Genomic DNA, 24763 nt, shown 5'->3' on the forward strand with positions numbered 1-24763 from the left:
TGCTATTGTAAAGGAAATCAGAATGGGCTCAGGAATACTTCCAGAAACCATTGTCAGTGAACACAATCCACCGTGCCATCTGCAGTTGCCAGCTGAAACTCTACAGTGCAAAGAAGAAGCCATTTCTAAGCAAGATCCACAAGCTCAGGCGTTTTCACTGGGCCAGGGATCATGTAAAATGGAGTGTGGCAAAATGGAAGACTGTTCTGTGGTCAGACGAGTCACGATTCAAGTTCTTTTTGGAAATGTGGGACGCCATGTCATCCGGACCAAAGAGGACAAGGACAACCCAAGTTGTTATCAACGCCAGTTCAGAAGCCTGCGTCTCTGATGGTATGGGGTTGCATGAGTGCGTGTGGCATGGGCAGCTTGCATGTCTGGAAAGGCACCATCAATGCAGAAAAATATATTCAGGTTCTAGAACAACATATGCTCCCATCCAGACGTCATCTCTTTCAGGGAAGACCCTGCATTTTTCAACAAGATAATGCCAGACCACATTCTGCATCAATCACAACATCATGGCTGCGTAGGAGAAGGATCCGGGTACTGAAATGGCCAGTCTGCAGTCCAGATCTTTCACCTATAGAGAACATTTGGCGCATCATAAAGAGGAAGGTGCGACAAAGAAGGCCCAAGACGATTGAACAGTTAGAGGCCTGTATTAGACACGAATGGGAGAGCATTCCTATTGCTAAACTTGAGAAACTGGTCTCCTCGGTCCCCAGACGTCTGTTGAGTGTTGTAAGAAGGGGAGATGCCACACAGTGGTGAAAATGGCCTTGTCCCAACTTTTGGGGGATTTGTTGACACAATGACATTTTGAATCACCATATTTTTCCCTTCAGATGATACATTTTCTCAGTTTCAACTTTTGTTCCGTGATTTATGTTCTATTCTGAATAAAATGTTGACATTTGCCATCTCCACATCATTGCATTCAGTTTTTATTCACAATTTGTTTCGTGTCCCAACTTTTTTGGAATCTGGTTTGTAAATAACTCTAACACACAATTTTAAATTAAATAAATTACTTAAGAAAACAACATCACTATATCTCAGAAACCAAAATGATATCTCACTTATTCTGCTACCCAAAATCAGAGTCCTAAATAAAAGGCCACTTGACAATGCTATAAAGCATAGTTGTTTATACAGGAAAATCATTCAGACTGTAAATGATCAGCAGTGAAATATTTCACTCCTGACCTGAGAGTTTCCAGTGTAGAGTGTGGACTCTGTAGAGCAGCAGACAGAATTTTGACTCCTAAATCATGTAGATCATTGTTACTCAGGTCCAGCTCTCTCAGACTAGAGGACTGGGAGTTGAGAACTGAGGACAGGGCACCACAGCTTCTCACTGAGAGGTTACAGTGACTCAGTCTGAAAAAAGGAAACAAACAAACTAATGAAATCAATCAAATAAAACTAAATTTGTGAAAAAATTTAAAAATGCCAACATGCAACACAATTAATGGTTAACAAAATAACTTCATTAAAACACAATTGCCCTTCTGGATCAGCACTCCCCCACGTTCTGATTCAGAAGACATGAATACAAACTGCAAATCTAATAAAAACATAATTTCTGATTTGTGATCAGAAACGTAATTTTCTCAGATCCATTTGTACAATTTAAAGCCAAGTGGACAGCTGAAACAGTAACATTCATAGCAACAAAGATGAGAGAAGACATCTTTTCAGTAAATATTGTGCTGTCAGGAAATACCAAAGGTAGGTAAAACTCTAGTTGTTGCGGCTTTTTGGTAAGACATGATTTGTACTCTTCTGCTGCTTAGGGCTGGGCCATATCATACCGTTCACGGTAATACTGGTATAATGTTAGGCAATGATAAGAAAATGAAATATTGCGATGGAATATGAGTAAAACGCGCATGCGCAGTGCATTTGTTTTCATACGCACATGTCGGAAAAAGCATGGCAGCGACGGAGAATGAGAAGGGTGAAAGCAGATCATTGAATAAAACAGATGAACCAGAATTGGTTTGTAAAAACGGGGCCAACTTCAGTAGTGTGGAACTGGTGAGGTTTTCGTCAGTCAGATACCCACCAAAGCACAATTTTTGGTAGAACATGCAAGCGGGCTGAGAAACCTGGGGCTGCACAGGGTCAAAGCGTTAGCGCCGTCCAGTCCCACGCACGGGGCGAACCGCGTTAACTTGCTAACGGAAATTTGCCACGTCATTTTAACGAGATTGCTGAGAGGAAAGTCTGATTAAATAAATTACTGACTCAACTGCAGGATAAAGGAGAGGGATCAGTATAAATGTGCTTACACAGCTTTGTTGGAGGCTTTGACCACTGGCAGCAGCCTCCGAAGAGCCTCCTCTGAAGCTGAGTATTTCTTCAGGTTAAACACATCCAGATCTTTTTCTGATGAGAGTAAGATGAAGACCAGAGCTGACCACTGAGCAGGAGACAGTTTATCTATGGAGACACCTCCTGAAGTCAGTGACTGTTGGATCTCCTCTACTAGAGAACGATCATTCAGTTCATTCAGACAGTGGAACAGATTTATGCTTTTCTCTGCAGACAGATTCGTACTGAGCTTCTTCTTAATGTACTGGACTGTTTCCTGAATAGTCTGTGAGCTACTTAGTGTGTCTGGCAAAAAATTTCGTAGGAGAGTCTGATTGGGCTGCATTGAAAGACCCAGGAGGAAGCGGAGGAACAAGTCCAGGTGTCCATTTGGACTCTGTAAAGCTTTGTCCACAGCACTTTGGTGGAGAGACTTTAAACTCTTTTTCTTTTTAAAAAATTTGGACCACTTGGGTGACATTTGTTCTTCATGCAGAAGATTAATTCCAGAGTTGATGAAGGTCAGATGGACATGAAGAGCAGCCAGAAACTCCTGAATGCTCAGGTGGACAAAGCAGAACACTTTATTCTGGTACAGCCCTCTCTCCTCTTTAAAGATCTGTGTGAACACTCCTGAGTACACTGAGGCTGCTCTGATATTGATGCCACACTCTGTCAGGTCTGATTCATAGAAGATCAGGTTTCCTTTCTGCAGCTGATCCAAAGCCAGTTTTCCCAAAGACTCAATCACCTGCCTGCTCTCTGGAGTCCAGTGTGGGTCTGTCTCAGCTCCTCCATCATACTTGACCTTCCTTATTTTGGCCTGAACCACCAGGAAGTGGATGTACATCTCAGTCAGGGTCTTGGGCAGTGTTCCTTTCTGTCTGGTTTGCAGCACATCCTCCAGAACTTTAGCAGTGATCCAGCAGAAGACTGGGATGTGACACATCATGTGGAGGCTTCGTGATGTCTTGATGTGGGAGATGATCCTGCTGGCCTGCTCCTCATCTCTGGATCTCTTCCTGAAGTACTCCTCCATCTGTGGATCAGTGTACCCTCTAATCTCTGTCACCATATTAACACATTGTGGAGGGACCTGATTGGCTGCTGCAGGTCGTGTGGTTATCCAGATGCGAGCAGAGGGGAGAAGATTCCCCCTGATGAGGTTTATCAGCAGCACATCCACTGAGGTGGTCTTTCTAGGGTCAGTTAGGATTGTAGTTTTGTGGAAGTCCAGAGGAATTCGAGACTCATCTAGACCATCAAAGATGAACACGACTTGGAAGTCTTCAAAGCTGCAAATTCCTGCTTTTTTGGTTTCAGTAAAGAAGTGATGAACAAGTTCCACCAAGCTGAACTTTTCCTCTTTCAGCACATTCAGCTCTCTGAAAGTGAATGGAAATATGAACTCGATGTCCTGGTTGGCTTTGCCTTCAGCCCAGTCCAGAGTGAACTTTTGTATTAAGATTGTTTTCCCAATACCAGTCACTCCCTTTGTCAGCACTGTTCTGATTCGTTCATGTCTTCCAGGTGAGGCTTTAAAGATGTCTTCTTGTCTGATTGTTGTTTCTGGTCTGTCAGGTTTCTTGGAAGCTGTTTCAATCTGTCTGACCTCATATTCATCATTGATCTCTGCAGTCCCTCCCTCTGTGATGTAGAGCTCTGTGTAGATCTGTTTCAGAAGCGTTGGGTTTCCTGCTTTAGCTACTCCCTCAAACACACACTGGAGCTTCTTCTTCAGGTTAGATTTGAGTTTAAACTGACAGCTTTGAAGATCCTCTGAATTTAAAACAGGAGACAAGATGATTAGTGTAATCCATTTTATATAGAATGAAGAATAATATATATCTATATGTGTAGATGGATAGATGGATAGATAGATAGATAGATATACATACGTGTGTAGACCATTATTATACAGCACTAAATCACAACAATAGTCGTCTCAAGGTGCTTAACTAAATCTCAATTTACAAGCAATGTAAAGTTAATGTGCCACAAGGATTCAAATGCAATGGCGCTTTCAAGCAGCACCATTGAGGCCAAGTAATACCTCTTGTTGCACTCTACACTGCCTCTTATCCACCTTTAAAGCCAGACACTCCACTCAATGCTCATGCTTATGTAGAAAGTTAGACGTTTTACTAGAGTGGGGCAAGATTGCAATTTGGGTCACCTGTCGTGGTGCAACTGTGACTGTGACAGGCAACTCAGCCTCTTACTAAAAAGATTGGTTTGTAAACCATAGCACTGGTGGAATACAATGCTTGCAAAGAGATAACTATGGGATTTGAGTCACCATTTTTCTGGTGGGTCACAATAAATGTGAATATAGATTGGATTAACTCTCTGTATTATATTAAACAGCGTTTCCTGAATCATACCAGAGATACAGAAAAAGGGACTCTTTGAACAGCTGCATGCTGCATCACTCATGGTTTGGCAGAATAGAATGGCACTGGACATTTTGCCAGCTGAGAAAGGGGGTGTTTGCAGAATGTTTGGTAGCAGCTGTTGCACATTCATCCCAAACAACATCTATCCAGATGGCTCTGTGACACATTGGCAGAAGAACTAGCTGAAATTCTGGGATCAATGATCCATTTAAGGACTTCCAAGACCAATGGTTTGGAAAGTAGAATGGTCTAATCTCTTCTCTCTTAGTATCTATTGCAGTTGCAGCCGCCTTGCTGATGCTGTGTGGCTACTGCTGCATTCCATTTATTTGAGGACCTATTCACCGACTAATTGACACGGCACTCACCAAGACCAATTACATGAATGACCAACTCTGTCTGGCTGATGAAGATGTCTCATACGACATTTCAGCATATGCTGGATTGTAACGTGTTGAAAACTGATAAGGAGATACACGGACTTGATTAATCATAAATAAACACAGCATTGCTTTTATTGAAAAACACTAAAAGAGTTAAGTTGTCTGAGTCTGTTGTGTTATACCACATATGATGAACCAGCTAAACATAGCACATACCTGTCGCCATGACATTCTCTCCCACTATTAACTCTATCCTAAACATCTCGTCATATGGCGAAGGAATTCCTGGTGTTGTGTCACTAGGGAGAGGGGGTAACTGCATAAAGAGTGACAGACAGACTTCCCCAATTTGAGGTTACTGAATAGACTCTGTGCCTTCTGTGACTCCTTTTTGTAAGATAAAGTAAAGCTTTGCCTCTGCTCTGTCTCCGTTTGTCGTATCTTATTTTTCTAACAGGGTGTGACAGGGGAATCTTGTGATCTCTTGTTTGCAAATCCTTTTAAACTCATTTAGGCTAGATATAACCATCAGGCAAAGACAAAGACTTTAGAATTGAAGCCAAACAGTTTAATCTTGATTTTATTAAAGCAGAAAGTCTTGTTCCTCACAGTTTGAGAGTCCTTCGGGTGCTTTTTTGAAAACTCCAAATGGGCTTTCATGTGTTTTGCACTGAGGAGAGGCCTGTGTCTAACAACTCTGCCATAAAGCCAAAATCTGTGGAGGTGCTGCAGTGATTGTTGTCCTTCTGGAATATAGTTCCATCTTCACAGAGGCTCTGTGGAGCTCAGAGTGAATTTCAGGCTCTTGGTCATCTCTCTCACTAAGACGATCTTGGGAGAATCCTGGTAGTCTCTACCATTTGAGAATTATGAAGGCAAGAAGTTTTCTGTGGCCTCCTCCAGATCTGTGCATTGCAACAACCCTATCTTTTAGCTTTGACTTCATGGCTTTGCTCTGATTTGTCAGCTGCGATGTCTTCTATAGAGAGGGGTGTACCTTTCCAAAACATAATCAATCAATTTAATGTACCACAAGTGGCTTCCACTCAAGGTGTAGAAACCTCTAAGCAGTCAAGAAAAGTGGAAAGCCTGAATACTTATCTAAAGATTATTTTTCTGATAATTTTTTTAATTAAAAAAAAATTTGGAATCATGTTTTCACTTTGTCATTATGGTCTATTGAGTAAAGACTATTAAAATAAAAAAAAGACTTAAAAGATTGTAGCATCAGGCTCTAAAAGTGAAGCAAAAAGAAAGCTTCGGATCAGAAGTGCTTGACTCCCTGGTATAACTCACAAACTCACATCTTAAAGCAGAAAACCCATAATCTGATGAGAAAATGATGCCTCACTAATGTAGAAGATCTTAATTTAGCCTGAAAAGACAGTTTGTCAACAAAAGAAAAGCCCTCTGTAAAGTCATGACCTCTTAATATTCATCAATGGTTGAAGTAAATAAGAACAACCCTAGGTTTCCCTTTAGCATTTTAGCCAAGCTGACAGAAAGTCAGATCCCTGTTGAGCCAAGATTTCCTTTAAAGTTAACTAGTAATGAGTTAATAAATTTCTTCACAAATAAAATTTTAACCATGAGAGAAAATCTATCAGTCTATCTCTATTGATCAGCTACATACCACAGGCCTTCAAGCTGGCAGTTGTTAAACAATTAGTTAAAAGAATCATCACTTGACCCAACTGTCTTAGCTAGACATAGGCCAATATCCAACCTTCCTTTTATTTCGAAATTTTTTGAAAAAGAGTAGTTGTAAAACAGCTAACTGATATAGGACTGCTTTCTTCCATTTGTGCTCTAAGATCAGAAACAGAGTGACTCTCAGAGTGAAGCTGAAAAAGTAGTTCATGCATTTATTACTCCTAGGCTGGACTACTGTAATTCTTTCTGAAAAGCCTTCAGTTGATCCAAAATGCTGCAGCAAGAGTCCTGACAGGCACTAGAAATAGAGAGCAGATTTGTCATATATTGGCTTCCCTTCACTGACTCCCTGTTAAATCCGCAAATCAAAAACCTGTTACTCACATACAAGATCTTAAATAATCAGGTCCAATCTTATCTAAATTACCTTATAATGCCATATCACCCTGTTAGAGCACCCAGTTAGTCGTCTCATTGTTAAAGTTTTCTATGTATAATTGTAGGGTCTGTACCTTAAAATATATAGCCACCTGAGGTGACAGGAGACGGCTGGATTTTATATGAATTCCAATCAGAGTGTTGAGAGAGATCGCTGGCTTTCAGAAGAAAGGTACACGTGAAACTGTGCGGGATGTACAGAGTGTAAACAAGTTTGTGGTGGGACGTGGTTTGTGTCAGGGCTGCAGGGGAGGCTGACACACACCAGAACCTCATCATGCCTCCCCTGCATGTGCGCCAGATTATAAAGTCTGGTAGCTCGGCTTGGGTCCTTGCCGACAGTGCCGCTGCCCCCAGTGGTATCCCTCTACTGTGCACTTGAGGGACCTGTTCAGCCCAAGACGGAGGTCAATGAGCCCTCTGGTCCTGCCTTGTCCAGTCCTGCCTCATCCGGTCCTGCCTCATCTGGTCCTGCGCGCTGGCCACCTGCCAAGCCACCTGTTCGCCTAGGGTCACGTCCACGCCTGCTGTGCCACCGCCACTTTCCACACAGTCGGCCCACAGACCAACCTGCATATCACACCTACTCAGGTGAGAAGAGAGCTGGGGAGGCTCAGACAGGGGAAAGCAGCAGGACCCAACGGCATCAATCAATCAATCAATCAATCAATACTTTATTTATATAGCACATTTAAAGACCAGAGGTACACCAAAGTGCTTCTCAATAGTAAAATATGAAATAAAATTAATTACATATGGGTACGACAGTAGAATACAAATACATTTCCAGACAAAACAAAAAATCAGTCCCAGAGTGCTGAAGGCCTGTGCTAGGCAGCTTTTTGGAGTACTCCATCACCTATACAACCTGAGCCTGCACTTCCAGAGAGTCCCAGTGCTATGGAAAACAACATCCCTGGTCCCAGTGCCTAAGAAGAATCATCCAGTGGCACTAAATAACTACAGGTCTGTAGGACTGACTTCTCATATTACGAAGGTTTTGCAGAGATTTATCCTGGAGCACCTCAGACCCCTGGTGAGCAAGTCACAAGACCCTCTGCAGTTTACATACCAGCCCCACTTGGGGGTGGGCAATGCAGTGATACATCTGCTGCAGAGAGCGTACTCCTTCCTTGATGGACCTACCACCACAGTTCGGATAATGTTCTTCGACTTCTCTAGCGCCTTTAACACAGTCCGGCCCAGGCTGCTGAGGGAGAAGTTGGAGGACATGTAAGTGGAGGCTCCACTGGTCCAGTGGATCAGCGACTACCTGACAGGCAGGCCGCAGTTTGTGAGACGGCAGAGCTGTGTGTCAGAGAATCTGAAGAGCAACATCGGAGCACCCCAGGGAACTCATATCCCTTTCCTCTTCACCATCTATATGACCAACTTCAAGTAGATCACAGAAACTTGTCTCCTCCAGAAATTCTCTGATGACACAGCCATTATTGGAAGTGTGGAGATGGGATGGGAAGAGGAGTACAGAAGACCGATTGATCGCTTCGTGAGGTGGTGTGAGGTGAACCACCTGCAGTTGAATGTGGCCAAATCAAAGGAGCTGGTGGTGGAATTTGGCAGAAACAGCTCCTGACCCTCCCCTGTCTGCATTGGTGGGACTGATATCAAAATAGTCACATCCTATTAGCGATGTTCCCTCTAAATTTTAATGAGTCTGAGCAAATACACAAACTCCCTGAGCGTTCCCTTGGACCACTGTGAGCAACATCAGACGTGTGCACTGTGGCCATGCCCATCACATCCATCCAAGTTACATGGTTTATTAAAAGAATAAAATGACAGCATTTACATTTCTGTTAGAATACTTTTAATTAGGTGCTTTAGCACACTTATAATGAAAATTAAAAAAAAAAAAAATGTTCATGACCTGTGTAATATGTTAACACTATTGGAAGTAAAAATAAATTGAACAAAAATTTCAAAAACACACATAAAGCTCTGACTTGTATTATGAGTATGAGTCTGTGTGAAGCTCCTGCTGTGCACTGGGTGAGATTGTCCAACTGTCGTCTGTGAGTGAGTCCTGTAACTTTTTGTCTGCAAAATACAGTATATAATGACGATTGTTGTGCAAGTTACTTTGAAAAAGTAATTAATTATAGTAACTAGTTACTTCTTCAAAAAAGGAACTGAAAACAACAAAGTTATATGCAGCTATTTATCTAAAAATAGAGGAAATATGGGTTTTTATTATATAAACATTTCAAACTATTTACAGAACAATCAGGTGTTCTCATCAAATAAGATGCCACAGAAATTATTTATGCCATTCCAAAAATAATTTCTTTCCACTATAAGATAAAGGAGGACATCACAAGCCTGATACCTGCAGGCCTGACAGCAGGAGGTGTATCACTCATCCTGTTTTCCACCTGGAGACAGCTTTTACACTGTAATTTTCCTTTGGTGTCTTTTTGGCAGCAACTGTGACATTCAGGACTCTCCTCATTGTTCTGACACACAAAAAAACTCTTATTGACTACACTGCACACTAACTACACAACACAACACACTAACTTTAGACTCGTCACAAATCTCCCACATCTCAAAACTCTCTCTCTCTCTCTCTCCCTCTCTCGCTTTTTCGCTTTCTCGCTGCCATCACTCCTAAATACCTAAATGCCATGTTGCCATATCATTTTTTGATTGGTCGACATGGTGCATTTTTCCACCAATAGGAAAGGGTGGGGGGTTTTTGGTTTTTGTTTTTGCTCACAAGCAGAGAGTGCTTTTGAGGGCTTTCCTAAGAAAACACAGTTTTTACCATTTCTTCCCGTAGTAAACATAAACAACAATAGTATTCAGGAAAAAACATTGCATTTTTTATCATAACTGGTTTTTCGTGGCCTATCAACACAATTTAAAAACAGGTATATAGTTTGAAGTCCACACTTTTCAGACAAAAAATGAGAATCGGGGTTGTCTTGGGTTGACATAACATCTTGTTGCTATGTCACCTTAAATTGGTCATGCGATTGGTTTACCACGAATACGTTTTCTCCTCAGCAAATTAGCAACGCAATCAATTGGATCACAGGCTGGAGTGGCCTGCCAACATGGACGCTGCCTACAAAAAGGATCTGAGCTGGCTTTATGTTCTACAAATCTCAGATTCTTCAATGTATACAGCAGGCTGCTCTATATGTTTCATCAGTCTGTTATTCCGAACAACATCTTCTTTGCGATGGCGTGCTGGGGTGCGGGCACCCAAGCAAAGGACCCAAATAGACTGAACAAACTCATCAGGAAGGTCAAATCTGTTGTTGGCATGAAGCTTGCCACCCTGGATGAGGTGACCAGTGACAGAATGCTGGCAGGACTGCTGGCTATCATGGACAATAACTCCCATCCCCTCCATAACACACTGGATAATCTGAAGAGCAGTTTCAGCAACAGGTTCCTTCAACCTCGCTGTCTGACAGAACGTTACAGGAAGTCGTTCCTTCTGCTGCTATCAGAATCTTTAATCCATCCACTTGGGTCAGGTCCACACATGTGGAACAGAATTAATTACACCTCAATGCAGCCTGTCACTTTTGTACACCACAAGATATATTTCCACACATACTTGTCCTTTTATATTTATTGTATATTTATATTCATACCTTTATCTCTATATTTATCTATTTATCTTAATATTCATCTATCATAACTCTGTTTCTACACTCATTTTATAGGAGTGCGTGTTGTTTGTTGTGTATTTGCTGCTATGACAACTCAATTTCCATCTGGAATTAATAAAGTTTCTGATTCCGAATCAGGTTTTAGAAAGACCTCATCTTCAACTTGCCATTTAATGGAGATTTTTGGGGGTTGTTATTTATTTATCTGCTTTGATCATTTTAAACAAATAGCATAACGGTCGCCTCTATAAAGCTGGCTGTAACGAACAAAGGAGTGAAGATTTTGCAGAGGGACACCGGCCTCGTCTTCCCTTCTAGAAGAATGTATGCTTAAATAAAGATGAATAAAGTTTTTGTAAAAATGACTACTGGGTCCAGTGCCATCTTTGGAGGCCCGAGGAATAAAAAAGAACCAGGGTAAAACTGATTTCCCAACACAATCAAAGCTCTCATTGGTCAGCTCAGGCTTCATGTGTTTCTGCCTTATTATTGTCTCCTGAGACAAATTAATGTATTCTTACCTTCTGATGAAACTGTTAAAGCTTCCTGGGCTGGGCGACTTCCTGTTGGGGAAAGTGCACTTTGAATCGTAAACTGGTCTTTTTAAAAATGACAACCTGTGTGGCATCAGAACAATGTAAATATAACATTTGTACATCATTTGAGAAGAAAAGACAATTAAAAGTCAGACTAAAATGGTTAGATACATTTCATAAAATAAACTGTGACAATGTCATGTCTGCATACCGTACTGAATGTTTAATGTGTCTTTTTCCTCTGACTGACCTTCATTCATCTTCTCTAAAATCAACCTCGCCACCTCCATCACACGGTCTGAATATGCCTGCACCATCACTTCTACTGTTTTCAGTCTGTCTGCGTTCTCCAGCTGGTACTTATAGAGTTTGGGGAAGTCATCTCCAGGTTCATACTGCAGGTAAAAGTGGAAAAGCTTCAGCTCCTCCTCTCCCATTTTCTTCAGCATTTCCAGCAGCTGCACTGGTAAGGCCTTCTCCATCTCTGACCTGTAAAACATAAAACATGTCTCATCACATCTACGTTTTAGCTTTTAGTATACTTCACAGTGCCCTCTAGTTGTCATGTATATTTTACTTAATGTAACTCTAACAATGCTGTTACAGTTTTTCTCGATTGCTAAAACACATTTCTTGAAACTACGCCTCATATCCGCACAACAGTAAACACAAATCCATAACATCTCACTCAATTCCCCAAACATCCTATTTCCAGGTCAAAATGAAGCTCTACACCCAAAACTATTCACTCCTGCTGAAAAACCGAACTTTGCCCTCAGACATCAAACACAAGCCCTCAAAAACACACACACTACAACAGAGTTTTGCACACTGGTACAATTAATTCAAAACAATAGTTCCAAAACAATTAGGTTGCTTATGGTTCTCCCTTCAAAACCCTTGTCACATGATAAACACAAAAGACGCAACCAATGTATGTACAGTGGCACATTGTCATTCATGTACTATACAGTACAACACACACCAGAAACATTATCCCACCACAGCATCTTGTCTTTGGTCTGGGTCAGGCCAGAGAATCTCATCCACATCACAGGCTATATTGGCCCCAGCCAGGCAGCGGGGTAAAATCCTCTTGCATGCCTGATCCACCCCTGGCATGCATCTACTGATATGTCTAGGCAGGCCTCTTCCATGGCCTGAAGGAGGTGAACACGGACATAAGGTTCTCGGTCATACACTTTCCACCGCCATGCCGAAAATAACTCCTCTATCGGGTTTAGAAAGGGGAGTATGCAGGCAGAAAGATATTAGAAAACCTTGGGTTATTGGTAAACCAGTCACGAACCAGAGCAGCGCGATGGAAGCTGACGTTATCCCACACAACAATGTAGTGAGGCTGCTCTGGCTGTGCTGGTTCCCTGTAGTCCAGCTGGAACATATGTTGTCTTAAACCATCAAGAAAAGCAAGGAGAAGCATAGTGTTATAGGGTCCTAGTACGGCATGGCGGTGGAGTACCCTCGTTGGCTGATGGCTGCGCACATAGTGACATTCCCCCACGCTGACCAGGGACATTTACAATAGCCCGATGGCCAATTATGTTCCTCCCCTTTTCCTTCTTTTGGTCAGGTTAAAACCTGCCTCATCCACAAAGATCATTTCATGGGGAACAGGCCGTCCTTCAATCTCAAAGATTCTCTGCAAAACACATAACACAGTAGAGTCAATCGGTACCCTGAACCAAAGTTCAAGAGTGCTGAGATGGCAGCATAAACTGCCATGCTGTGATGGTACACAATACCTTATACAGTATCAAAACTCATACCTGAACATATTCCACACGTTGGTTTTTCACTCTGTCAGAGTTTCGCTCGAAAGGGACTCGGTATGCCTGTTTCATCCGGAATTGATTCTTTCGGAGGATGCGGTCAATTGTGGAGAGGCTGATGGCATTTATGCCTCGAAAAGATGATCATCCTCAATCACTCTCCTTTGAATCTCTTGCAGGCGGATTACATTATTTGCAATTACCATGTTTACAAGTTCCTCTCTTGCTCCTCCGACAAAAGCCTTAACCTGCCTCCACCAGGTGGTCGTCTCTGTGTCCTACAAAAATAGAAGCACTCATTACTGTAACTGTCACACATTCATTTTACAGGAAAATAATGGAAACATACTGAAACTCAAGACACATAAATTCAGTAACTTAAACGTTACTGTACAAAGCAGTCTTACTGCAAGTACACCTACCTGTTTTCCTCCCTGAAGGTTCTGATGATGGAGGCAACAGTGAAGCGACTCAAATTTGGTTGTACTCGTTGCCCAGCCTCCCTCATAGTCATCCCATGGACAAGGACATGGTCAACTAAAGTGGCTCGAATTTCATCCGAGACTGACTGTCTTCGTGCCCTTGCTCTTCCCTTCCTTGTCGCCGTCGTTCTCCACCTCCACCTCCTTCACCACCTCCTCCTCCTCTTCCACCACGTCCTCCTCTTTCACCATGTCCTCTTTCTCCACCACGTCCTCCTCCTTCACCACATCCTCTTTCTCCACCACGTCCTCCTCCTTCACCACGTCCTCTTTCTCCACCACGTCCTCCTCTTTCACCACGTCCTCTTTCTCCACCACGTCCTCCTCCTTCACCATGTCCTCTTTCTCCACCACATCCTCCTCCTTCACCACGTCCTCTTTCTCCACCACGTCCTCTTCCTTTGCATCTCTTTGGATCCATTGTTTCAAACCTGAATGAGCTGACTTTGGCCCTTTTATCTATCCATCGCAGGTTCTGATTGGTGTGTGCTAAATTTTGACTCCTAGTGTTTCCACCTGGTTAATTGTGTGCTAATTGGGCTCAAGCTATGCTGACTTAAGTTAACATTATTGCATGCTAGTGCTTTCTACATGACTACATGGTGTAAGCACTGTCAAATGTAGGGATTTGTGTGTAGAGTTTTGCAGTACCAGTTCACCAAATTTGAGTCATGTGTCAAAGCAGGGAATAGTGTTTATAGTTCAGGGAAATGGGTGAGCTTTTTGACCAATAGCGTTTATGGTTTTGAAATTTTAGTTTAGAGGCCTGGTTATAGTGTTTAAGCAATCGAGAAAAACTGTAATATATAAATTAAAGAGATACTTATGGAATTCGCCTTGAGGCGACTTTTGTTGTGATTTGGCGCTATATAAATAAAATTGAATTGAATTGAATTGAATTAAACTCTCAACAGAAAACAAAGAGGGCTCATAATCTTTAGAAAACAACTTAAAATCAACTGACATTTCTACAAATCATATCACTTATTAAAAAATAGAAATATGAATGAAAAAATGAAGTCAAATAAAGAAAGTAAAAGCACAAGACTCCAGCAGAAAAAGATAAACACACTAATTAGTTTTTAATCAAGATTTATAAACTGGTTTAAAAGAGGTTTCTAAATCTGCTCTAGAATCAGAAATGTGGTACCAGGAGGAATTCATAATAATTACAGTTAAAATATATATTAAATTACTGACAACATGATGACATGATAACTCTGGTCCTTGGAGGACATGAGTACCAGCCAAGCTTCAACTTAGAACCACCGACAGCTGCACACACAGTGTCATCGTTCCCCTGTCCTCACTATCATGACCAGCCAGTTTGTTTTTGTTTTCCCTCCATCCCGAGTTCCCCTCCCTTCTCCTTACTGTTCAGAAGAGTTCTGCGATTGGGTCTTGTCACTCTGCCTTCTGGGCAAAACTTGACACACAGACCCTGAACTGATGCACTTATGCTACAACAGCACACAACTGTTTGTCCTCTGACATCCAGCAAAACCTGAAAGACCTGAGTGGAAGTTCCTCCCTACACTGTGTTTGAAGCAAAGCACAAAGGACACCTACTGGAGCAGCGTGAGTCCTACAGACACTCAGCCACTTCACTACAGAAACGCCTCCTATAACATCCATTCTTTACACTCTGACTGCTGTGTTTGTGGAAACACTCCAACACACACCACTTCACATATGATCATGGAAATGTGTGTGAAAAAGAGCTAAGCTGACATTAAACATGATGGAGGATTTATTCACAAACACTGACTCACCAACAACATTTACACACACATTACCTGTCTGCAGGAGAACAACCATCACCGTTTGATACATCATTCTTGACGGACACACAGGTGAGTTCAGGTCCATGTTTGACTCTCTGATGGTTCCTAAAAAAGTTCAGATCTTCAATAAAAGGTTAATCACATATTACTGATATTATCGCATTAGCAAACCTTTTCCCACTTGGCTCTCTTTGTTCAAATGTATTAATCATCTTTTTCACTTGGCCACTCTGTAAGGACACACAGCTGGGTTCAGGTTTGAGTTTCTGATGGATCCTAAAAAAAGCGCAAATCCTCAATAAAAGCCTCATCTAATATAGACACAGTTTAGATGTGATGTAAATGCAAGACATTATAATACTGACATTAACTTACTTTTTCTGAAATGGTCGTGTTGGTTCAAATTTCTTGATGATATCCTTCACTTTGTCACCCTTTAAGAACACACAGCTGGGTGGAGGTCCAGGTTGGTTCCTGTGAATAATGATGGAGCAGTGATGTGAGTGCTGAGCTGTGACATGGAGAAGAGTCATGGACAGTTAGAGATGGTCATCTCACCTCTGAGCTTTTGTCTGGCTCTCATGTTCCCCACACAGAGTGGTTTTAGAGGGAGGGACTCCCTCCTCTCTGTCCTCACACTGATTCATGCTGCTGAATTCACATCCACATCAGCTCACACACACTTTCTACTGTCACCTGCAGAGGAAACACAAACCAGCCATGTGCACAACAACTGAGAGCTACAGAGGTCGTGTCTGATGTGTTGGACTAACATGCACCCCATCTGAGACACAGCTTTCATCAGTTCACCACTATAGTTCACAGAGCCGACTTCAGCCTCCAAATCCCTCCATTACTGTAGTCCTACAAAGCAGCAGGTCAAACATGGCTGTAGGAGAGCAGCTTTATTTCAGTAACAATGCCCAGGACCAAGCTGACTGCTTACAGAGTTCATACTCTAACTGCTAGCTAAGCAAACTAGTGTTGAAGGTCAAAGCAAAGAAATGATGTGATACTGCTGGGAGTTACATCACAGACTAGCAGCATTTAGTTATTCAGCATTATATTTAATCCTTATTATCTCCTCCTCTCACCTTTCTTTACCTCTGAAAACAAGAAAAATTTTGCCAACAGTTTATTGGCTAGGGGAGGGAGAAAACGAAGAAGGGCCAATGAGGAAAAGGGAAAAAAGGAAAAGGGAAGAGAGGGGAAGAAAAAAAAACTAACCATAGAACATTATTACTGATGATCTTTCCCAGCTACCCTCTGGTGACGCATGACTCTAAGTTATACTCTTTATTCTTCTTATAATGGTTTTTATTGTTATCATTGTGATTATTATTATTGTTCATAGTTCGTCACTGGACACAGTTATTGCTATCATTATTGTCATTATTATGATCACTGGTGATGATGGTGATAATACTGAATTAATGTTGCTTTGGACTGAATAGAAATTAACACACTCACTACACACACTCACAATCACACTTGTATTATTTTTTTTTTACCAACTCTGTCTTGTCTGTAAGCTTCCTAATCTATCCTGCTCTATTCTGTATGTTGTACATTTCATAATAATAATTTTTTTTTAAAAACAGAATTTCAGCCTTTATTTAGTTTAGCTGGTCATGGATAAACATGTGTTTTCAGCCACTGAAAACACGTATGCTTATCTGTGAGTAGCATCAACTTTTAGACTATAGAAACCATCATCAAGAATTTCTACATTGCATTACAATTTTTTCAACTGGTACCCGGGTTAAATGTATCACTGGTCACTGCTTGTTATTGGTGGGCACCTGTCCATGCACACTTCAGAGGGTGGGGTAGAAATTCTAGGGGTGTTTGTTTGCGTGTGTGCGCTTGGTCAGGCGTGGGTCTTGGGCACACTGGGCCTTGATGCCCCCCAGCATGTTTACACTGAGTAGGAGATGCTCTGTATCTCATTATACAACTGCATAGTGACAATAAAGGCATTCTATTCTATTCTATTCTTTGGGACATTGTTATTAAGGCTAGATAAGACCATATTTCTGCTTGCTATAACTACTGGACAGGACAGGTTTAAAAAAATAAATATGAAATGAGTCCAAAAATAAAACTGCTGGCCTACAAAGCTGCTGCCTTCATCTGCAAACTGGCCTACATGCTGAACCACAAACTCCATCCTCTACTGAGAACTGAAAAAGTCATCACTGTTATTTTTCTGATCACTGAAAACATTCAGACTCATTATGGAGCCTTTTTTCCTTTGAATTCTATAAACCTGCCTGTAAACAGCAGCTGAAACTTCCAGAAGAAGTAGACAAAACACTCAACTTGAAAATTCAAAAGAGAAGTAAAAAATGAACATGGTGTATTCAATCATCTTTTATATACAGGTTAAAGATAGTCTACAGAGAAAATAATCACTTAGACCTGTATAGACAGATTTAATTTTAACAGACACATACTCACAAACACTAACAGGAGGAAAAGCGTGTAACGGTTGGTCCAACACTCTGGTCATTGGTCCAGCTCGAAGTCCATCACTGTGAACCATGGAGTGGCAGATTTGTGCTGGAACTAAGCTGCACAAAGCTGATGTTAGCCAAGAAAACATTACAAACTGCTTCCATTACCTTCACATGCAGGTTCACACAGAGTTGACCAGCATCAGTTACAACAAACAGGAAGTTCAGGAAGGTGAGAGTAAACCTTGAGCAGGACGGAAAACCCAGAGAGGCGTCCACAGACCAACATCACAGCAGTGGTGTGTGGTGACTTCTACAGAAAGGCAAGCAGTGATCATGCTCACCCCACCCCCAATGCACACCAAAAAAACCTCATCTTCCTTATCATCTCATCTTCCTCCACTATTTAGAAATTTAACAAGATAAACTGGATCCAATTAATCCTTACCTTTTGTACATTTTTTACTCTTTTTTTTTGATTTAGCCATCATTTTGGCTGTGTTATAGCTTGTGGCATGGATGTTTGCAGGAAAATTTCTGTTTTGTCAAATTTTTGGAATTAGAACACGGAAATTATGTGGTTACAGTTCCTCCAAGACAATAAGAACAGTAACAGACTGAACTAAATTAAATAATACAATATACTATAAAGTTATAAAATATAAGCAATAGCTCTAATTTATACAAATTGCTCAGTGATAAATATCCAGAATCCCACAAAGAGGGTGCAACTACTGCTGTGTGTACTGTGCATTAGATGGAGGAGTTGTACAGGAAGACTTCCTGTGAGTCTTTCCAGCTTCCTGTCATATTCTATTGTAGAAGAGCAGCAGAGCTCTGTGCTCCCTTTCTTCCTATTCTCTCCTTTCCTCCCTCCTTCTATCTCCTCATTTTACTTCCTTTTTCCTTTCCTTCTTTAATTGTATGCTTTCTATTTGGACACAATCCTGCATTTGTTCATTTAGTAAAGTTCATTATCTGTACTTGTAACACTGTTACAAATCTGTAACACTTTTTTCTTCACTTATTTTTCAAAATCTTTTAAAATGTGTCAAAATTGAATGAAGTCGGTGGAAACGTCTCCACGTCAGGTTTCAAGGATGCTGTCCACGCTGTCGCTGGGCGGAGCCTCATCTCATCATTCTCCATGGAAACCGAGGCATCCGTAAGAGATGAAGCTATAGCCTTTAACACAACAAGTAAGAGTATAAAGCAAAAAACAGCTGATTGACTTTGTTAAAGTTGTATCATTCATTAAGATTGAAATTTGGGAATTCTTTGTTTTGACTTTTAAACTAAATTTGACTCTGTGAACTTTTTGATTTAAAAGAGCAGATGAAAAGTGAAACTTATAAAAAGCTCTTTAATTCTGCTCATTTTGCTGTAAAACAAATGTTCAGAATACTGATAAATATGTTTTTATGGTTTTGGCCTTTAACGATAATGTGATGATAAACATGACTGAGAAATGACAGGTTCTTCCTTTCTGCTGATAATAATCAAAATCATAATAAATGTTGCTTTCCTCATCGGGACTCTAAGCAGGTCAATAATAAATGGATTTGCTGAGCTAAGCTTCCTGCTTTGATGAAAGATAAACATGAAGTTGGACTTGATGTTAAGGAGACTCTGAATGGGCCTTATGATCTATAATTGTCCTCAGTTTCTTTCAGACAGTCAAATTGTCTTTGTAATGAATATTATATATCTATACTTTGTTGCATCAGCTCACTGATGAGATAGCTGACTTGAAACACACATCCAGTTTGGCTTACCTGCTGCTTCTAGGCAGGGAGCAACCAGGATCCCCATATTTATCAACTAGAGTCATCTGGGCTGGGCCTTGGAATTAATGAATGAATGTTTTTGATACTATCAATTCTATTTATCCCAAGCAGACACACATATGTATAAAAGAAAACAATACACCATTACTATTATTGTAGCTGTGGACTGTGAAGACCATCAAAGTTAAAGTCACGGCAGCTTTGTTTGACAATGTGTAGAACAAACCTGATGACACCTACTCCCAGAAAGCTTCAAGTCAACCAAACACATCCAAAGTCTAAGTTTTTTTTTCCAAAGCTGGTGTGAAGCCCCAAAACAGCTGAAACCTTGTGTGCTGATCACAACAACCACAGCAGTGTTTTCTCACTAGATTTTAGACATGAGTCTGAATTACTGAATTACTGAGCAGCTGAAACAGCCTCAAGTGTGTAATCAGAGGGAGGAAAAAAGTATTTGCTGAAACACACTTTCTTCTCCCCAGAGTGTGCTATGAGCATTAAAGTCTCCACATCTTCTGCGCATCCGAGCGTCCTGCAATGTAATTAATTTGCATAATTTTTTGTAGACATTTTCCTTGTTGCCAGGTTTCAAAAATGTTTGTTTTGATTTTTGTGAATGAATTGCTTTCATGACTTATCCAGTGACGCTACTGACCAGCCATTCGGTGGCATGCAGAGGCAGACGCACCTGGACGGATGTCCACAATCATGCCTCGCCACCATAAAAAGTCTGGGGTGGTTGGCCCGGCCGTGAGCCGCAGAGCTATTGCCGAGTTGTGTGTAATAGCGACTGTAGTTACTAAAAGTATGCTCAAAAGCAAGAGTATGTAGACGGGTCTGTTGTGGATCTTTCACAAGGTACAATGACCTAATGGAAAACCGTGAAAATTGTGGCGACTGTGTCGAGTCAATCCAACTAGGTAATTGACAAGGGGCTATTAGCATCAAAATGATTCGGTCTCAGTATTTCATTCTGATAAATCAAATGTGTCAGGGTTTAAATCAAAGCAATCGAACTAAACTCATGTGATTAAACTGTAAGCTGTCTGAACCTTTTCATCTTTCAGTGAAAACTAGATGGAGTTCCAGGTCTCAGTATGGCCGCCTGTCAAAAAAGCTGAATAAATTCAATTCAAATTTAGATCTTTGAATTCATACATATTGTAAAATGAACCATCAACACAAAAGTAAGTAAGAGCCACTACAGGAATGTTTAGTCATATCTGGGACTGTCCCCTTTAAACCACTGACAGGGAGCCTTGGCCTTCCCTGACACTCTGTGACAAACAAAAGGAAAAAGCAGAACCTTTCATCCCTACAGTAAGGAGATCTGGTGGCTCTGTTCTGCTGTTGCTGCAATAAAGACCGCCATAAACTGGTATTTTTAAAAAGCTTGGATTCAAATACAAACAGCAACATATGATAGAGATTAATGAAGTCATCAAAAATAGGAATTACATCAAACATCACCTGGTAAACTCAGTGATGTGTACTCCAGAAGGCAGAAGGTAGCTTAAAAGGCTCTTTAGAGGGGAAACGTTCCTTTATGGACAAAAAAACCGTCTGTCATCAATTCCTCTTCGTTTTCGATGCAATGTTTTATTACAACCCCCCCCCCCCCAAAAAAACCCACTAATGTCTATCACCAAATTACACCAGATTCACCACCAGAACCCTTTGTATCAAACATGAAAACTATCACAAACTAAACAGATACACAACATATGCAATTCTATACAGGCATATTTATATATTTCTATAAATATCATAATCAAGCTGTTACCTACATAGTGTACCAAATTCTACCTCGATATGTCTCTGAGAAAAAGGCGAGACTAGTTTCAATAAGTTAATGAAGTCTTTGCAATGTATTAGATATGTTATTATAATGCATGCCACTTAATACAAACATATTATGGTCAAAACCCCATTAAAAACTACTTAGCCAATATTTTCCCCTTATGCCTGAAACATTTTCAAAAATGATTGAAACAGTAAGAGCACGCGGACAGTGTGGAAAAATCACACTCAGAAAGAGAAATCAAACATTTGGATTCATTTTCATGAGCTCAGACTTGTTGAAAATGCAGAGTTCACATTGTGAACTAAGCTTCAGAAACAAACATTATACTAATATTCACCGTAAAGACAGAAAAACAACATGTGGATCCTGGAATAATAGTAGCTTCCATCTTTAAAGGACTGAAGAGGAAGAAGTTTACAAGGAATCATTTAGAACAGTTTAAAACATCAACGGATTGAATCTGTGAATCTGAAAACATCTGAGTAAAAGAGACAGACATGTACACACTGAACTATCTGTTCAACAGTCAGAGTGTTTCTCTAACAGGAGGACACTCTTTACACTCAACTTGGCAAAGAGACACTGAAGCACCAGGCCAAACATAAAAACCAGGATAAAGAGGTTCAGTGAATGTGGTGTTGAAGGTGTGGAGGTGGATCAGAGTGTGAGAGGAGACTATGTAGTAGGACAGAGTGCCAGCAGGACAGTCCACATACACTCCTACTCTGTTAGAGACGGAGGGGGAAGAGGAGATGGACTTTGATTTGTTATTATGCCAGATATGACGAGGACCATCATCAGAGCACCTCAGACTCCAGGACTGATCATTAAATCCAAACAAACAATCTGTAGAGTCTCCTTTCCTTCCAATTCCTCTGTAACTCACTGATATATGAACGTTTCCTCTCCAGTCGACCTCCCAGTAACAGCGACCAGTCAAACCATTTTCACACAGCAACTCTGGGCGGATATCAAATCTGTCTGGATGATCCGGATATGAATGAACTTCATCCACACCTGTCACCTTCCTGTTGTTTTCAGACAGTTGGAGTTTTCTGTTTACTGTGTTTGTGTCGATTGTGAGTTGACAGGAATCTGATGGAAAGAACAAACACAATCCAGTTGCAGTTATTGATCCATCATCTGTTCATTGATTGACACTTTGATGATGACTCCTGACATCAGAGATGTGAATGAGTGATGTGACAGTTTGAAGATGGTTGAATGTGTGCTGCTTTGTTTTCATGAATCACATTAAAAACACACTTACACTTCCTCAGACCTGGTGTCAACCATCGGACTCCAGCAGGCTCCACCCTGAAAGGAGGAGGGAGGTCAGACCAGCACAGTCTCTTTCAGCATGCACACATGGACATTACATCGCTCTCATCCACGTACTGTTAGACACTGATAAAGGAACAGTCCAACATTTTCAGAAATACACTTCAATCCATATGTGGATCAAATTCCTGATGATTTGGACTGATTCTGAATCTGTCAGTGCACCACTGTATTGAATAAAATATGACTGATTCAGACTGTGACCTTCATTATCTTTATATTCCTCTTCTGTTTAGCTGGAAAGGACACCTTCTGCCTTTGCTCTGATTCATGAACTTTAATCTGATTTAATTTATAGTGTTTAACAGGCCTTTTACAGTTGAGTAACAACAGTCACTACAATGCATCTAGAAAATACATTCCAATCAAAACTTTAAGACCACTTGAAAAATGGTAAAAAAAAATATCTTATTTTGCATGGTTGGATCTTAATAGGGTTCCAAGCAGAGCTTCAACATACAACAAGAAGAAATGGGAGTGAGACAAAACAATTTTTGCATGCAAGTTATTGAAAGAAAAAAAAAACTGAAATAAGCTGTTTTACAGCTGATCAAAAGTTTAGGACCACACCTCCAAAAAACCCGTAACCCCCAAAACAGAAATCAAAGTTCCAAACATGAACTCAGTAATGAGTAGCTCCACCGTTATTGTTGATCACTTCAAAAATTCATTGCGGCATGCTTGAGTTTCCATAAGGTCAGTGGGAACACTTCATTTTTTTCTTTTTTCTTTTTTTTGCCTGTCCCGTTTGGCTCTTTTGCCATCAGAATTATTGTCTAAAGGCGAAGAAAGATGCCCAACGGATTTACTTTACCAAATGGACCATCCCAGCCTTGCCGTAATGGTCTATTTGATTCACCTTTTATTGTTTATTTTATTTTTTATTTTCACTTGCTAGATACGGGACAGACTTGAATGAGGAAAAGAAAAGGGAGAAAGAAAGAGGGAAAAAAAACAGCGGAGAAGAGGGACGGGGAAAAAGGGCAAAAAACAAGAACCAACAAAATAAGCAGACAAAAAATACATATATCAATCACCTGGATCACCTGTTGAGAAAGAAAAAAGAAAACAAGCAGAAGAAAACGAGAGCAATAGAATAAACAACATCATGATAATCTATGGGAATATAACAGTAAATACTAAATGTTAAACATTATTGTGCAGCACGTAAGATCGACAGCGCACAGTGTGCTTTAAGGTAGGAGCCAAAAAGGGTGTAGTTTGTGTGTGTGAGCACCCGCGTGTACACCTGTGAGCATGGACGCGCTTGTTTTTAAAAGGTTCCTTCATGTAATGATCTGCTAGAGGGTGTGGGGGGCCACAGCCCCGTCCTCCAGGGCATGAAGCAGGTATGGAGGAGATCAAAACTCCAGACATCCAGAGGCCCTCAGAACACAAGAGACCAAGGAAAACCAACAGAGGGGCAGCCGCGCCACTATCCCAGAAAGAGCTGAGGAGAGTCCCAGATGAGGGGTCACTCAGCAGCCGCGGAGCATAAGCCAGGGGGGGGGTTGCAGTTACGTGCCCGGGAGCTCCGCCGGCAGCCAGCTGTGCCAGAGTGACCGAGCCCCAGGCCGAGAGGCATGAGGGCACCCCACCCCCGAAGTGGCCCGAGCGAGCCCCAGGCCCCAGGCCCTGATAAGCAGCCACCAAGGAGTGAGCCGGTGTGTACCTGGACGCCCATCCCTGGACACAAAGACCCACCAACACACCAATGTCTGAGGGCGTCTGCCACTGGCAGGGGAAGTGGTGGGGGGAGGTAGGCCTCCATACTCTGGAGGGTCTGAGATGTCCCCAGAGAGATGGCGTCTGATACCCGACCTGACATATGGACGCAAACAAACAGGCACACACAGATACAAACATCCATTCCCACCCTCATGCTCTCATAAGCAATTACTCAACACTCACCCAATGTGGAGACAGACATAAAGAGACACTGTACACACA

At 41.3% G+C, this 24763-nt stretch overlaps 2 protein-coding genes across 2 annotated transcripts in view; both read right to left on the minus strand.

Annotated features, from left to right (window-relative positions):
• Positions 1 to 511: 511 nt before the first annotated feature.
• LOC120436300 lies at positions 512 to 20538 on the minus strand. Its single transcript, XM_039607067.1, has 9 exons — positions 17886 to 20538; positions 15984 to 16121; positions 15801 to 15899; positions 15597 to 15701; positions 15438 to 15530; positions 11620 to 11858; positions 11355 to 11396; positions 3932 to 4098; positions 512 to 583 (listed from the first exon to the last, which is right to left on the minus strand). Exons 2-9 carry the CDS (start codon positions 16070 to 16072, stop codon positions 512 to 514), a joined length of 906 nt encoding a protein of 301 aa, XP_039463001.1. The 5' UTR covers positions 16073 to 16121; positions 17886 to 20538.
• A 709-nt stretch (positions 20539 to 21247) lies between these two features.
• LOC116314066 (NLR family CARD domain-containing protein 3-like) overlaps positions 21248 to 24763 on the minus strand; it is a 52418-nt gene continuing 48902 nt past the window's right edge. Inside the window, exons 8-9 of the mRNA XM_039607323.1 lie at positions 22743 to 22789; positions 21248 to 22567 (exon numbers count right to left, since the gene is read on the minus strand). Coding sequence (XP_039463257.1) covers positions 21999 to 22567; positions 22743 to 22789 — 616 coding nt within the window. The 3' untranslated portion in view covers positions 21248 to 21998. The remainder of the gene's footprint in view (positions 22568 to 22742; positions 22790 to 24763) is intronic.

This window comes from Oreochromis aureus, linkage group 23 (assembly GCF_013358895.1).
Source record: "Oreochromis aureus strain Israel breed Guangdong linkage group 23, ZZ_aureus, whole genome shotgun sequence".
In the NCBI taxonomy this organism is placed as follows: domain Eukaryota; kingdom Metazoa; phylum Chordata; class Actinopteri; order Cichliformes; family Cichlidae; genus Oreochromis; species Oreochromis aureus.